This window comes from Pezoporus occidentalis, unplaced genomic scaffold (genome assembly GCF_034315485.1).
Source record: "Pezoporus occidentalis ecotype Australia unplaced genomic scaffold, CSIRO_AGI_Poc_V1 ctg38, whole genome shotgun sequence".
NCBI classification, from domain to species: Eukaryota; Metazoa; Chordata; class Aves; order Psittaciformes; family Psittacidae; genus Pezoporus; species Pezoporus occidentalis.
Genome location: NW_026915702.1, coordinates 1 through 17,141, shown reverse-complemented (window position 1 = coordinate 17,141; position 17,141 = coordinate 1). Strand labels below are relative to the sequence as shown.

Here is a 17,141-nt window from a genome sequence, read left to right as displayed (position 1 = left end):
CCTTTTATGCTTTAGACCTGAGGGGGTTGCTTCCTTGTCCCAGTTGTAACTAAACTATCCAGAAAGAGAAAATTGCTTGGTTTAGCTGCAAAAATCACAGCTGTGGCACCAACACAACATCCCAGGGTCCATGACCCAGCCAGGGAATTCTGTCTGAGGCATGAACTTACATGCCTGGCACCTCTATACGCCACACACACGTCCCCAGGCTGCCTATTCCCTCACTCCCATTACTTGTGGGTGAATCTTCAGTGCATCTGTGTACAGCTGACTGCTTCCAGTTACACAAACAACCACCACTGCTTAAAGGTTAGGATCTAAGTGCTGTAACAAACATATCCTCATATCAAAGTCTTGTTCTGAAATGAATTTGGGTGAGCATGCATAACTGGGAAGACTTTCCTGCCTTACAAATGAAGCAGAAAACTTGCTTAAGATTTTCCTGTCATAACAAACAGCAAAGTTACTTTCAAGTTAAGTATGAGAGAAGACAGAAGAAATCAAAACATGAAATCAAAGGGAAAAAGGAATTAGTTACAGCCAAGTGGAAAAGCTCAAAGATTTGAAGGGAAGAAATCTTGAGGCTTTAATTAAAACTGCTAAAAACTGATCAGAATTATATTCTAGAACAAGGATGAGGAAGAAAAAAGGAGCCTTCCAGCCCCCCGCCACTAACAAAGCATGTTAGAAAAGATCAGACCCTGCAGCTGAATTCCATCTCACACAGATGAGACAGGAGAGAGCTTAATTAAATAAGTTTATTGTCTAGCGTTTACAGTTGTACATTGCCGCTGTAAAGCGCGACAAAGGTCTGCAGCAGGAACTCCTCATTCTCCCTTTCCCTCCCCTGAACAGTGCTTGAGGAACCAGGCCTTGTTCTTTAAACTCACAGAAGCAAAGTGGACATGAAGTTTTAGTGGCACAGCTCGCGCAAGTACAGGTTGAAATGGAACAGCGGGGCTCACTTCCCAGTGGGACAGCAGCTGCCACCACACTGTCCCCCCCACAGCAGGGCAAGATCCCAATGCCCTGGGCCCTGCGATGCAGCAACCCCCACCCCAGAACCAGCTCCCCGGTGAGATGTGTATCAGTCTCTAGTAAAACATAATTGTCCACCCTTAGAGCTAAGAGAGAGGTGCTTGAGTGGAGACAGCGCAAAAGACGGAGTGCCCAGTTCAGTGATGGGGAAATGCAAGTTAAAAAAGTATAAAAAACTAACATAAAATACAAGCTCCAGATACATTTTGTCACGTGGCAGTTAATTTTGAATTCAGATTTTTCTCCTCTTAAGGACAGGGAAATAAAGTTAACATTTTAATGCTGTGTGCAAAAAGTGTTTACTGACACCAAACTGATACATTTGAGCATCTCACTGCAGCGTTTGGACAGCAAGGTAGATGAACTGGTTTCCAGCATCACAGGCAACACTAGATAAACAAGACAGATAATGTAAACTGGATTCTTAAGGCAGCCGGTACTAACGCTGCTCACAGGCGTTGCTCGGTGCCCATTGCAGGAATGGGCCACACAGCACTTGAAAACAAGTCAAAAGAAAATAGCATTGTTGGATTAAATGATGCATGTTGTCAAAATACTTTCCCTTTCCACACAAACCATGAAATATTTGGACATCTAGAAAAATAATGCACCTACTCCTCCAACCTCAGCCTGTTCTTTTACAAATATTTCAAAGTACTGATAAATAATAGTGACTGCCAGCAGAATGCCAGTGCCTGAGCCAATGGCACCCAGGAAGTCAGCCAATACTGAAAGGGCACCAATGCACAATCCACCAAATGCAGCAGCTGTAGGGATATACCTGCACCACAGGGAAAGAGAAAAGAAAGTATTCAGCATCATGAATCTTCACCCAAGGGCTCAAACAATGCATCTGCGACTATAGCAATCAACTGGAGTATTGAGTGACAAAAGCTGAGGGAGGGGATTCTCCTCCTCTCCTCTCCCCCCCCTGCAGTCCTGTGTCCAGCTCTGAGGCCCCCAGCATAATAAGGATGTGGAGCTGCTGTTGCAAGTCAAGAGGAGGCTGTGAAGATGCTGCGAGGGCTGGAGCAGCTCTGCTCTGGAGCCAGGCTGAGAGAGCTGGGCTGGTTCAGCCTGGACAAGAGAAGGCTCCTCAAGGGGAGACCTTAGAGCAGCTCCAGTGCCTAAAGGGGACTGATACAGACTCAAGAGAGAGGCTGTTTACAAGTGCATGCAGAAACAGGACAAGGAAGAATGGCTTCAAACTGCCAGGAGAGATTTAGATTAGACATTAGAAGAAATTCTTCCCTGTGAGGATGCTGAGGCACTGGCACAGGGTGCCCAGAGAAGCTGTGGCTGCCCCATCCCTGACAGTGCTCAAGGCCAGGTTGGACAGAGGGGCCTGGAGCAACCTGCTCTAGTGTAAGGTGTCCCTGTCTGTGGCAGGGGGGCTGGAACTGGATGAGCTTTAAGGTCCCTTTCAGATGAAAGCATTCTATGTTCTATGCAATTCAGCATTGCAAATGGGACTCTGCCATGAGCTGTCTTCTGTATTTGTACAAAGTAGAGACTAAAATAAATATTCACCAAGAGGAAAGCTGTGTGAATTGAACACTGGCAAAGCTTTTCACTGCACAGGATAGCACACATGTACGGAGAATTGCTATCTAACTTCCACAGGAGCAGGATTAACTGCTCTGACTGAAACAAAGGGACACATCTACCTTTCCATACAGACCAGCAGGCTGTGTGTACTGCATAAAATACCACTTTATAGCATCAGCTTAGTTCAGGAATGGTAAATTAAACACCTGTAAAACCCAAGGAATCTTCCTTGTACAAACACAGCAGAGATTTTGGCCAAATTCCCTCATTATGCCACTTACACAAGAGGCGCTACAGGTAAACCTTTTATCTACTGCTATAAATGCCTTGTGTGTTACCAGAACAGCTGAAAGGGAAGAACCCGGACACGTTCAGTGGAAAGAGGTCTCCAACGTTTCCAAGAACACCTGCTCTAGCTGACAGGACCTCAAGCACCCTGTTGGAAGTCACCATTTTCTTACCTGTTCAGCTCATGAACCATTGAAGTGTCCCTGTGGCCTCTCATCACCATCTGCTGCTCTTTGAGTTGCTTGGCAACCTGCAAAAAAGAGAGTTTTATGGAACTGCTGCAGTGTTTCATAGTCACCTGATATTTAGTCAGAGGAGTAACTGATGAGTGATTAGCCAGGCAGGTCTAAACAAAGACATCTAGGCAGGTTTATCACAACACCTACGTCTTTCGCTGATGAGCCAGACACCTCAATCCAAGTCTTGGAGAAGAACGCGCAGGATCCCAACATAAATATGATATAAACTATGACATGGACAGGATCCTCAAATATTGCACCCATGGATTCAGGGGGAGACAAGTAGTAGCAGAGGCCACCAACAGGGTAAGAGCGAGCAGGGCCACCACCACTGACGTCCTGTGAGAGGGGAAGAAAAAGGAAATAAGTTATTTTGCCAAGAAAGCTTGGAATAAATGATCCTTGAGGTCATTCCAAGCTGGTATTCTATGAGATTCCTCACAGACCTCTGACATTCCTATCATGGAATGGTTTGGGTTGGAAGGGACCTTAAAGCTCATCCAGTTCCAACCCCTGCCACAGGCAGGGACACCTTCCACTAGAGCAGGTTGCTCCAAGCCCTGTCCAACCTGGCCTTCAACACTGGCAGGGATGGGGCAGCCACAGCTTCTCTGGGCACCCTGTGCCAGCACCTCAGCACCCTCACAGGAAAGAGCTTCTTCCAGATATCTAATCTGAATCTCCCCTCTGTCAGTTTAAAGTACTATCCTGTATTTCCACAAGAATTCCTCTTCAGTGTTTAAAAGAGCTTTTATATACGAGTGTTCAAAAGTACTTGCTTAAGTACTTTTCAAAAGTACTGCTTAAATATCAGTTTCACAATGAAGTAATACATACAAACAGTTAATTTTAAGTGGTAAAATACTTACTGCCCACTGTCCTAGTAAATTCACCAAGAAGTTGCCACTAAAACGAACAGACAACATCTGGGAAATGACATAGAGGTTTGAAACTAAGGCAGACTGCAGAATGATGGGAATGTTGGAGGTATAGAAGAGCTTGATCGGATAGCTACTGTACTGTCCCCGGTAGCGTGCAGACTTGATGGGTAAATCAACACGAAACCCCTATGGAAAGAACACAAACACACCAGGCTTATTTCCAGCACAGGTGGTGTTCCTCAAATGCCAGAAAGCCATTCCTGACCACAGCCTTCTGGCTGGATAAACAAGGAGTGCAAGGTCTAAGACAGTGAAAGCCGGAGGTTTTCTGCCACAGCCTGGATCCAAACTTTAAGGAGTTGTAAGTGTTACTGCTTGGTTTTATTATGTTCTTTTTACATAATCTCTCATCTGCTAAATGACATCCCTTTATACATACACTTTATAGAATACGGCTCAATAAAAGACTTCGATTTAAGTAGCCAGTTATCAGCAGGAATTGTGTGATAAGGTCCATTCCTCTGGGGCAGGCCTCTGGCTGAGTAGACCCAAGAAAAGCCACATGGATTTGAAAAGCACATAACCCAAGTTTTACTGCCACCACTGACTAAACAGCTTAAAAAGAATAATAATAAAATCACATTTCAGCCACACACACAAACAAGAAAATCACCCTATGGATCCTGCTTTAGTGTCCGCTTTAGTAAATACTTAAAAGTTTATACTTATATACTTGGTATTTAAGCATAAGCTTAAGCAGTTAATACTTAAAGAATTAAATTTAATGCTACCTAAGGATTTCAAGAAACTGAGGGGAAAACCAAATCAGCTCTGCACTGATTACATGGCTGTTTCTAGAGTAAATCTATACATATCCACCGCAAAGCAGGAAGGCTCTTTACTGTGTCCAAGAATATTCTTCCAAGTCACTGATGAGTATTCAACCATATTTGTGTGACAACTACTGCAATTCCAGAAGACATTCTTAATAAAAATACTCTCATAGTGTGTATGGCATTTAATGGAATGTGGGCTATCAAATTTAACAGCAGCACTGTCCCAGAGGGATGTTACTGAACAACAGTACTGGAACAAAGAGCGTTCATTGCTCAAAGCTGAGAGAGACTTGACTTTAACTTGTGCCTTTCCCCCCAGTGACTGCAGTGTTCAGGGTCTGTGCACTCCCACCTCTGCAGCTGCAGAGCTACTACAAGGAATTGCTCATTTTACCTGGAAATAGATGACTACAGCAAATACAAACACTGTAGCAATCAGGTTCATGAGATTGGGCAGATTCTGACGGTAAAAAGCTTCCCGCAAAGCCCGGACTTTGTCAGTTCGTGTAGCCAGAAGGTGAAATAAGGCAATCACAGCCCCCTCAAACTCTGTCCCTGCACATAACAAAAGAGTCAAGGAATTTTAATCTGTAATTTAAAAGCCTGTTAAAAAAAATGGCATCTTTGTTTTAGAAATTTGACACAGTAAAATCTGATACAATAGGACATAAATCCTGTTTCAACAGATGTATCACATTACAGGATTCTGGTTTAGCTTATAGATTGTAGATTAATCTACCAAAACATTATTCCTGGTTAAAACAAACAACCAAATCCCCAAATCAACCAAACAAAAACCCCAAGTCACACACATGAAAGAATACACTTTTCCTTTCTTTTCTGGGGCAGGAGAATGATTAGAAGTAATAAAAAACGAGGAAAACAGCTTTAGAAAAGAAGTGATAAAATACAACAAAGCTACTAAGGTGAAATGAAAGCAAACTAAAATAATGGCTCCAGACTCCAAATGTATTAAACTAGTTAACCCCTTGATTGCTTATTTCTAGGGTCTCAGGACAACCAGATGCTGTCAATGATTGGCTGAGGAATGAAGAGATGGTAGTGTCGGAAGAATCAAACCAGTTTAGAGTAATTTGGAGGCACTAACTATAAAAGCATCCTATAGCCACAGTACTGGTTGGATCATAACCAGCTCCTCTGAACGCAGTATTTCTTATCTTATCTGCTTCTAGGGACTAAATGATGCTGAAACAAGACTAATTTGGTCTGGAAATCCAAAATCTTCAGTCAGGGGGCCTTAACTGCTGCAATTCAAATCAGCAAAGGAAAAATTGCAGGTTATTTATTCATCTTCACATAAGTCAGACCAATTTTGATCTTCAGTGTTAGACATTTAACTTTAGAAGGCAATCATAGAATGGTTTGGGTTGGAAGGGACCTTAAAGCTCATGCAGCTCCAACCCCTGCCACAGGCAGAGACACCTTCCACTAGACCAGGTTTCTCCAAGCCCCATGGCCTTAACACTGCCATGGACAGGGCAGCCACAGCTTCTCTGTGCCAGCCCCTCAGCACCCTCACAGGGAAGAATTTCTGCCTAATGTCTAATCTAAATTTCCCCTCCATCAGGTTAAAGCCATTCCCCTTTGTCAGTCTCTCTCCAGGTCTCTTGTTGGCCCCTTTAGGCACCAGAAGCTGCTCTAAGTTCTCCCTGGAGCCTTCTCTTCTCCAGGCTGAACCAGCCCAGCTCTCTCAGCCTAATAATATTTATCACACATTAAAACATTTTTAATAGCCATCAGATAAACACTGATAGTTTCTGTATAAGTACACATGCACTGAAACACATTACAACTAACTGTAATAGCACACGTACCTCTGCCAGTGTTGATGGTAGTAGGACTAAAGGCCTTCCAGACAATGGTTTCACAGATATTGGTAGCAATAAACAGGGAAATACCAGATCCCAAGCCATAGCCTTTCTGCAGCAACTCATCTAACAGCAACACGATCAAACCAGCAACAAACAGCTGTGGGAAAAGGAACAGAACTGAGCAGAAAGAAGAGTGAATCAAGTCAAGAATTATGTATTAATTCCCTGCTTCTGTAATTTCATCATGTTGGAGTGTGCTGAGGAAGTTTTTTACCTATACATCATTCCTGCAGTATTTCTGCCCTCTCATGTACAAACGCCTGCACATCTCACCTGGCAACAATCCCCATGACTGTTCCAACACAGACACTTGCAAACAGATTACTCAGTAAGCACTGAATTTGGGGCATTTACTGCTTTGCTCTATAGGATAATGTCTCAAAGCTGCATCTGTGCTGTTCAGTGAGAAGTCCTTCATGATACTTAACAGCAGCTACTGCTTCAAAGTCTACTAATTCCTTTAGTTTGAGTTAAACAGCCACTCCTATCTGAAACAGTTCTGATACTAACTATCCCAGCTTTCTCCTCCTTTATGGAATATTTAGGATATCTCATATATAGACAGGTACAAAGGGTGATGGTTTACAGCATTAAAAAGAAATAAATAAAAGGCAACCAGACATAAAAAGGATTTTTCTTTCCAGCTACATTGTATCCAACCAGTCTCAGTTACACACAAAATAGCTCATTACAAACCTGAATTATAATAAGAAGACAAATTCCAGCACCCATTTCAGCAGGATCTCCATACATTCCAGTCATAACATACACAATGGCTTGCCCAATGGTAATAATCATCCCAAATACTAAAACAAGAAAGAAAGCAAATCCTTTAAATATCCTTTGCTGCAATCACCTACCAAAGAAATCTCAGAGCTACTATCCCTTAGGCAGGCTGCTTTCCCCAGAGTAAAAACGTGCTCACTGCTTTCCATTGGAACAGTGCTTACACTTCTGAGCTCCATTGAACAGGGCTCTGTCTTTTGGAGTGTCACCAACTTCAATGATCTTTGCTCCAGCCAGCAGCTGCATGATCAAACCAGAAGTCACAATGGGGGAGATACCTAACTCCATCAAAGTACCTGAACAGGAAGAAAAAATAACACTATCAGATATTAGGATAATATCCAATTGTGTTAATATGAACAATTTCTTCACCAAGAGGGTGCTCAGGCATTGAAACAGGCTGCCCAGGCAGTGCTGGAGTCACTATCCCTGGAAGTGTTCAAAAACCATGTAGATGAGATTGTTAGTGACATGGTTTAGCGGTGGTCTTGGCAGTGCTGGGGTAATGGTTGGATTTGATGATCTTAATGGTCTTTTCCAACCTACTTGATTCTATGATTCTAACTGCCATTCAAACACCTCTCCTAAAGAATTCTCCTCTGAGGATATTAGGTCTGGTGAAAGGTTTCTGAGCTATAAGGAACACTTTTCATAATGTTTCCAACATATTCTATTCCAGCCCAGGTATGATCAAAGGAAAGACTGTAATCTCCGCACAAAAGAAGGCTGCTGTGCTAAAATCTGTCATTTTGAAGGCAGCATGAAAAACCCGTGTAGCATTTCACTTCAAATACTTCTGTGGAACCATGCTAACACCAGAGGTCAATGTACACTGAAGCTCAGCTTTTTGGCATAGCCTATCAAGGAACAGTACATGCACAGCTGATCAGCCCAGCAGCTTCTCTGTCCTCTCATCCCACCTCTGGAAGGGGCCCCTTCTCTGGGGGGGAGGTATGAGGCTTTTCCTATGCATCAGTCATTTATTCAGAAGCTTTGAGTGACTTGTGCTGCCTAACAATAGCAGGGGCTGCCCCTTCCCTCTAACAGTATAAGGAAAAAAGTGGCTATCCATCCCCTAGCCTCTTTTTTCCAGAGATGAACACATCTGGGATATGCATATTCCACGGCAAAGAATCCTTATTTATTTTTTTTTAGGATCGCCTACCTCTTTCTATAGATGATTATCTACCTTAGATGCTCCCTGATGCCTTTCCCTGAGTGTTTCTTTAGTTCCACTGTATCCTTTGTGGCATGGCAGATTAGGACTGCCCAATATTCACTTTGTGGCACTTTACATGTGTGTAGATGTGTGCAGGCATTTCCTTCTGAGCTTTTCAACCCGTACTTAAGCCATGAGGTTTTCCCTCTTATCCCTCAATAGCTTCATTTCCTGAAGAGCCTTTAATAAGTCATCTGAATTCAACAAAGGGGTTTTGAGCATCTTCCTTATTGTCTGGAGTCTTCATTTCTGCCTAACTACCATTGGTAGTCTTCATTTCAGCTCTATCTTTTCAAAAATTCAAATCTCTACTTCTCCAACAGCAAGAAAATGAGGATGTCAAAAACTTCAGCTTTTACCGCCCATCCTCCAATGATCCCCAGTCACTTGACTTAGGTGAAAAGTAACCTTCCCACTCCTGTTTTTAGTGCTTTCAGTCTCTCTAATCTTCTGTCTGGGTAGCGAACAGCTTATTTTGTATCTACTAGTGAGACATAGAGTTTTATATGTAAATTCTGCAGCAGCGTCTGAAGCAGGTAGCTTATTTACCTTCATGTGCTATCTTCACTGGTGTGACCAAATTAGCCATTCCTAAATAATTTATACCTTCACATTAGAGGGTTCCACTGGTTTTCTTAGTTCCAGCAATTTCCATTATACAGATGAAGCCAGCGTCCCCATTCAGAGTCACATGTGAGATCACCCATCTGAGTTTTAGACTTCTAGCATTAGTTTAAGTCTTCTTATACATTTGGTTGGGAGCCACTTGTCTATTCTAAACTAAGTTAGTTTGGCTTTGCTAAACTATCAGCATTATCACCTCTGCCCTTAACTTTCTCACCTACAAAACTACTCGCATACAATGCTGTCAAAATACCATGAGGCACGTTTCTAGCCTACATTCTCATACTGCACATTAGTGCTGTTTGTAAGTGGTGGGGCAGAAGATTCCCTGTCCCATATATTAATCAGAAAGAGGCTGCTCTACAATTCAAAAGAGAATCATCCCAGAACTTCAGAACCAAGATTAATCTCATCTGCATGTCAAAGGAAACCCCATCCCCAAGACAAAGAACTCCTCAAGGATCAGTCAGTTTTAATTACATCTCTGTTAAGAACTTTACAGAGTGTTTCAACATGACATCTGGGTTGTATGAAATTTAACAGCCAACCATTTATTTCCTGCTCTGTTTATAGCCATAAAAACAGAGGAAGGAATAATCTACTAACCTCTGTTTGAAGCAAGAATAACTCGCATCCAATAGAACGGATCTGCAGAATCTGATGACATGATTCCAAACAAAGGTATCTGTCAAAGCACACAACAGTGTCAGACATACACAAAGCCAGCATGCATTAATCCAAAACTCTTAGTGCACAATGGTTCAACTATTACACTCTTTAGAATCGTTTATTCCACTTCTTTTTAATTAAACCAGAGGCATTGACACCATCTATTTCAATCCCCCAACTGGGGTATGACTCAGAGTACTAAACTTAGACCCTTCTACACGAAAAAGCAGAAACCCCTAGAAAGAATCAGTGCCCATAAACCAGATTCCTGCAGTTAAAGATGTAAATGCCTGACATGTCATTCTGGAATACTACAACTCCCCAAGAGAATAGAAAAAGCATAAAATCAGTTACCCACCACAGATCATCCACAGAACAGGGGAAAACATCAGATTACTTATTCCATTACTTATTTCACCAGAACTTTGCAGCAAATTGGAATTTCAAATAAAGAGAGAGAAAACTGTAGCAAAGCATCCTGGAGATGACAGAAGCAAGCAGGGTTTTAATTCTTTCTTTTAAACTGTCCTAAGTAGAATTTATTTCCCATACAAATTAAAGGTAAAAATTACGATGCAAGTACCTTCTTCCAGCAAGTTTAAACATTCAAATTCCACAGTTGGCGATGTGTTTTAAAATATCCCATGCAGAACTGTCAAAGTTAGCCAAGTTTATACAAACCCTCCCTATATGTCAATCCTGAGGGATTTTGAACTCTTTACAACTCTTGTGCATCACAAAAGCAGTAGACCAGGAACCCAGGCAAGCTTATAGATTTATTCCTGAATCTGCACCATCCAATTTCCTTATTCAATTACTATAATATTTTGTATAGATTCAAAATCTTAATGATGCATGTATCCAGCAGGTAGACAAACTACATGTTGTTCTAGCTCTGGTATCATGCCCACCTCCTCCTTCCAAACAAACAGGTCAGTACAAGAGCTGGATTTTAGCCTTTCAACAGCCCTTCAGTGTTGTAGACAGTCATTATTAACCTACTGCTCCAGATTCTGGAATTGGTAAGTTGATAAATATAACTTAAAACCCCTGATTCTGAAGGTGAACAGTACGTCTTAAGTATAAAAATATGAAATACAGTTCAGTCTAAGAGGTCAATAAGCTCTAAAAAGCTATGCATCAAGTAATACACAGATTCTTGATGAAACCCAGCAAAACAACACTATCTGTTTACAACCCAGGTACAGGTTCTAGGAACTGACATGGAACTGTTGGAACAAGTCCAGAGGAGGGCCACGAGGATGATCAGGGGACTGGAGCACCTCCTGTAGGATGATAGGTTGAGAAAGTTGGGGCTATTTAGCCTGTAGGCTGCGTGGAGACCTCATAGCAGCCTTCCAGTATCTGAAGGGGGCCTATAGGGATGCTGGGGAGGGACTCTTCATTAGAGAATGTAGTGACAGGACAAGGGATAACGGGTTAAAACTTAAACAGGGGAAGTTTAGATTGGATATAAGGAGGAGAAATTCTTTCGTTAGGGTAGTGAGGCACTGGAATGGGTTGCCCAGGGAGGCTGCGAATGCTTCATCCCTGGCAGTGTTCAAGGCCAGGTTGGATGAAGCCTTGGGCGGCATGGTTTAGTGTGAAGTGTCCCTGCCCATGGGGCAGTGGGGCTGGAACTAGATGATCTTAAGGTTCTTTCAAACCCTAACTATTCTACGATTCTAACTCCTGCAACTATGAGTAATAAAGATCATGTCAATGTTTACAAAGAGCTCTGTTTTGGAGGGGTTGGCTAATGTCTTTGCCAGTATATTCACAAAAAACAAGTTCTGAATGTCAAGTTAAAGAACTCAGGAAAACATTTTCCTGCAATCTTTACAACCCATCTGCTTGTTCAAGAGGAATCAGGTAAAAGGTCAATTCTTTTTCACTCAACACTGCTAAAATGTCAATTTAGCTATGAGCAGAAGGTAAAAAATACATCAAATTGCTCAGTTTGCTTATGCTGCTCAGTGTGTAACCAGCTCAGCTGTTGACCGTGCAGCCAGAATTCTCATCTGATAGGAGCCTTCCTATAACAAGAAAAAACATGACTAGAAAAAATTAGTCTGTGAAAAACATATGTAATCCATAATAAAGACTACTTCAGAGAATCAGGTTTAACTGAAGTATTAAATACTTCATCATAAAGAAGTAGATCAACATGAAACACAAACACAAACTTCTCACCCTTTTAGCATTCTATCTTATATGTACAGAACACACAGTGTCTGAACAGAGGGAACATCAACACCCACCTGGCAGCACACTAAGAAAATGAAGAGTGTGATGGCTGTCCATAGCACCTTCTCTCTGAACTGGATCTACAGAACAGATCATAGAGGTTAATGTGTTAACTGGATGTAGAACTTTCACTGTGCAGAAACAATGCAGAGTAAAATTAATGAAATTAATTAAATGCAAAGATATTGAACCAGAAGCATCATCCCTCATTAGAATTTAATATGATTTCAGATTTTATAGAGACAGTCATGGGCTTCTGTGTAGCCAGAGAAACTGGGCTCTGGCAGACAGCATAGCTGAGACTCAGTCAGTAGAATGTATCTTATATAGGATTGTAATACAGTGGGTATTTACAGAAAAGCTAAAAACACAGACATACCAGAACAAGCACGAAAGATTAATGCAAAACCCCTTTTATGTTCAGTGACTAGTGTTCTAGGCTTCAACAGGTTGGAGGCACTGTTTTGTAAGGTTGGAAGTTACTAAACTAAAGCACTATTAAAGAGATCTAACTGCTGTGAAGACAAGTGAGAAGAACCAGAAGAACAATGACGTTTCGGCAGTAATTCAAAATGCTTAAAATTAAGTTCTTCAAAGGGTGTTAGAAGAAGCTTAAAATCACCATTATCTTCATGAACACAGACCATAAAATCATTTTCAGACTCTTCCCCGCCCCCCCCCAAAAATGCTTTTATTGATGCAGATTATATATTACTTTTTAAAAGGAAGTCAGATTAATGATCATTAGTCACTAATACATTGAAGAGAATCTCAGGGTCACAACATCTGAGGCAACTGTAACTAGTGCCAGGCACAAGAGAGGAATCACAAGATTTAAATTTGAACCAGAGGACTGCTCAAAGCATCAGGTAGAAAGAAAGGCTCCTGAAGAGACCAGAGAGCACCAAGATGCTGTTTTATCTTCAAGTTCCCACCTCTCCTCCATGGACCAGAAACACTGGGATGTGTGCTCACTGGAGGCAAGAGTACTGCAGGTACTAGAACATGACATGAACTAACAGGTAAGACAGATACAGCAGAAATAGAAGCTTTCTGCCTCCAACCACTGAACCTGCCTGGAGAGAAGAAGAAAGATTAGTGCCTGGTTTTATTGGTGCTGAACACCCACAAATGAGAAACTGCAAACTGATGCAGCAGCACAGCTTCTCAAGCAAGAGAAACCCAGAATAGTATCTTTATAAATTAAATCATGCACTTACTTTGAAGTAAAATAATGCCTCTAATTCAATTTATTTACTGATACTGCCTCACTCTTTTAAAAGAGGCCAGATGCTAAAAATACAGGAGCACAAAGATAAGAAAAGACAAATAGTGACAGCAGCAAATAAATCCAGACAGTGTCTTGTGTTCGACTTTATGCAGTGCTGACCCACTTTTCCGAGTGCTGTTTGAATTCTACAGTTCAGATTTTAAGTACAGACTTGTAAAAAGAAAAACACTTCATCAAAGGATCTCTGCAGCCCCACTGTTAACCTCAGCTCCCAGGGCATCACTCACGTTCTACAACTGTCCTGGCTCTCTCTGTAAGTGCATTGAGTATGAGCATAAGAGAGATTCTGCATCACCCAAGAGTTATTCCCAAGGAAAACAGTCTCTCTGATTCAAAAAGATGGGAAAATAAGCCCAGGAAGCAGCTGAATCCATATGCCAGGAACAACAAAATACAGACTGGTATAAAAACACTGCAAGCACAAGTGGTAACAAGCACAGGGATGATACATTTCATCATCCAATCAGATTCACTTGGACATTTTATTCCTTTGACATTTTTCTTGTAATTTGTGAAACTGAAGGGACTAAAGCTCCATCTACTTGGTGTTCTGAACAGTGTGTTCTACTTAGAAAAATCTGTGCTTATGAGGGAAATATGAACTGATATCACTAACTAAAAAGTAGCAATTGCTTCTGTTCATCGCGTTGGTCAGAACACAAAAGCAACACTCCCCACTGACAGAAAACATCTCTCAGTGAGAGCCCAACTGAATCAAAACTCCACTTCCACTTAATGCCCTGGTGCCGGCTGGCACAGAGTTCATTTTCTTCCTATAACTGGTACAGCGTAGACAAAATAGATTTATTTTTCTATTTTGTTATCTTCATTTCTTGTCCTGGCCTTAACCAATCCACTAAACCATTACTAATGATGTCTGCCAGTGCCAGCTTGCAAGAAAACAGTAAGTAACAAAGAATTAATTAGATAGAATGATCTAACTCACTTGATGAACTACACGTGGGCAAAGAACAGCACTTAAGATGGTCAAAGGGCTCTTCAGTGTCAGAAGGAAGCTCTCAGTTATATTTTCACTTCAAATCGGGACAAAGCTGGCAACTGGCAGCCATTGCCCAGACAGCGACCTAGATAGTAATAAAGACAAAGTGACCCAAATAGAGAGGACAGGAATCTTGGCACCTCTCTGAGAATCCTTCATCTGCTCTTGGAGGACATGGACAGATCGAGTCCCTGTTCCTCTCTGGCAAAGAGAAAGGCAGGAGGAAAAAAGAAACCAAAAACAAGAGAAAAATCACAACTGCCAGTGAGCTCTACAGAAACATCAGCGTCTGTAGATTTGTCTTGGCTTCTTCTTCCCATCCACCCCACCAGACAAAAAAGGGATGGATGCGATCAGTTAATCCCAGATAGGCCATAAATCAGCACCAGGAGATTGCACTACGGTTCACCACTGCAGAAACAAAGATGATACTTCTCTCATCCATCAAAGAAGATTCCCTCAGATGGTGCCATCTTCCCAGATGTGCATTTTCTTTTTAAGAATATAAAATTCAACAGTTAGCTCTTAAGAAATTTTCATGCCAGTCAAATTTGTTACTCCAATGAGAACCTTTGCCACTTAAATGGTATGTGCTTGCTTGAGTTTTTAAAGTAAGCAACAGTGGCTATGGGAGGGCTTTTTGTCAAGGCAGGTCTCTTCCTGATCTGTAGAAATTCATTAATTTTAATCCAGAAAATGTGCTGAGGAAATGGGAGGCATTTCTAGGCCTAAGGGAACAGAGATCAGCTGCAAGTGAACTCAGTTCTCTGATTTCAGAACTAAGACAAGTGTCACATCCAGTAGGTGAACAGGGAGCAATTACCTGCCCTATGTCACAGATCACTTCCCCATCACAGGTAGGGGAGTAGAAAATATTTTGTGGAAAAGGAAGAACTAAATCTGTGATTACCAAGTGGAACAAGTTACAAGAAGGCTGTTAAGAATTCCTCATCATGGTAATATTTTACCTTGACATGGATTTCCCTCCTCCAAGGAATATGTGCTACTTCAGGGCCCACTGTCTGTATTTATACTGGAGCATGGACTCAAATATCACAATATCTGTGAACCAGTAAAGGAAGAACATAACGTGGCACTCACTTTTCGCTCTGGTTTCTGGATTTCGGGTAACACTGCACAGAATGGCTTAATAACTTCTAAAAATTTTACTGTTCCAGGAAACACACACACAAGAAAAGAAAGAAAAATATATTAATGAACATTTATGAATTCAGAAAGCTTCATACAACTTTATTAAACTTCTAGGAGAAAACATAAAGTAAGTGAATTATTTCATCCACACACTAATTTGGTGTTTGAAAACTGATGGCCTCTTCTTAAAACAGCTGAAAACAGGGAAAGGCAGTTCTTTTTCTAATCAATTTGGTCCATTCTTCTTTCTACAGCTGGAATCATTTCAGATGTGGCACTGTGCACACCACCAGAAGTGAACTAAATTGTATTCCACCTAAAAATAAACGACCCAGTATCAGCCTGTGCTGGTTAAACACAGAAGCAAAGGATACTGACATCAGAAAGTATCCGTGTAGAGATGAGTATGTTATATTTTACAGCAATATTTAGCTAAGAAAATAATTCAATCACTAAAATATGTTCAGGAATCATCATTTAAATCACTGCAACTCTTGTTCCGATCAGAACTTTGGGCGTGTTTATTAAAATGTTTGGTACATCTCTTTTGTCAGACTTGACAAACTTTTGTCAGTTTCTCCTTTAACATCACAGAAAAGCTCAACAGTTCGAGCTCTTTCTCATCTGTTTGACGGTTCATCTGTCCTCCAAAACTTGCATGTTATTCCCAGCCCCAACACATTCAGATACCCACAGAAAACAATCATCAGTACGTCTCCGAAGAAAACGCATTTATTACACCGAAAGCCAAATTTATCAACATTTTAGTCCAAATGTCACGTTTACTTTCACATGTTGCGGCGATAAATTCCCCCTGTATTTACTCCAAGTCGCCGCACAGCTCATCACAACCCACAACCCGCATCCCACCCCGCAGCAGACGGCTCCTAAGCTAAAACACCGAGACCAGAGGAACAAGCCAACCCACCCCACACGGTGCCGAGCGGTGCTTGGTCTCTCTCCGCCCGGCACCACGAGTCCTACACCCGGGAGGAGGCTGCCCCTCTCCCGCTGCACCTCAGGCACGCCGGGCCGGCGGCCGGTCGCGTCCTGTCCTGCTCTCCCGCAAGCAGCGGCCCCGCAGGCCGGGCCGGCTCCCCGGGCCGCACCCCTGCCCGTACTCACTGCCCATGGCGGCGGGGCCAGCCGCTCCCCTCCGCTGCAAGCCGCTGTAGCCGCCGCTACGCTCTGCCGCCTACCGGCGCCGTCACGTGCCGCCGGCGCAGGGCCCCACCCCCTGGCGCGCAGGCATCGGTCCGGACGACTATGGCTGCCCGGCGAGCACGGCGCTGCCGGCCCGGCGGCGAACGGCGGTATCGGCCCCACTAGGGGCTTTCCGACAGCCACCCCGCTGCAGACCCCGAGGTGAGAGGAGAGGGACCCCCAGCGGGGAAGCAATCACTGGCACCGAGCGGATCAGGCTGCCGACAG

At 42.5% G+C, this 17,141-nt stretch overlaps 1 protein-coding gene across 5 annotated transcripts; it reads right to left on the bottom strand.

Moving 5' to 3' along the window:
• Positions 1-744: 744 nt before the first annotated feature.
• On the bottom strand, positions 745-17,046 carry SEC61A2 (SEC61 translocon subunit alpha 2). 5 transcript variants are annotated; one of them, XM_062631872.1, is made up of 14 exons: positions 16,836-17,038; positions 15,660-15,727; positions 13,203-13,343; positions 12,282-12,347; positions 10,932-11,033; positions 9,958-10,036; positions 7,673-7,804; positions 7,419-7,528; positions 6,666-6,819; positions 5,225-5,385; positions 3,983-4,180; positions 3,261-3,452; positions 3,048-3,124; positions 745-1,819 (listed from the first exon to the last, which is right to left on the bottom strand). In XM_062631872.1, the coding sequence occupies exons 6-14, from the start codon at positions 10,016-10,018 to the stop codon at positions 1,633-1,635; spliced, it is 1,272 nt and encodes a 423-aa protein (XP_062487856.1). In that variant the 5' UTR covers positions 10,019-10,036; positions 10,932-11,033; positions 12,282-12,347; positions 13,203-13,343; positions 15,660-15,727; positions 16,836-17,038; the 3' UTR covers positions 745-1,632. The 5 variants fall into 5 exon arrangements, with proteins under 5 accessions (XP_062487856.1, XP_062487857.1, XP_062487854.1 ...); XM_062631873.1 differs by lacking the exons at positions 13,203-13,343; positions 15,660-15,727 and adding an exon at positions 15,527-15,620; XM_062631870.1 differs by lacking the exon at positions 10,932-11,033 and having other exon boundaries at positions 16,836-17,037.
• Positions 17,047-17,141: the final 95 nt, after the last annotated feature.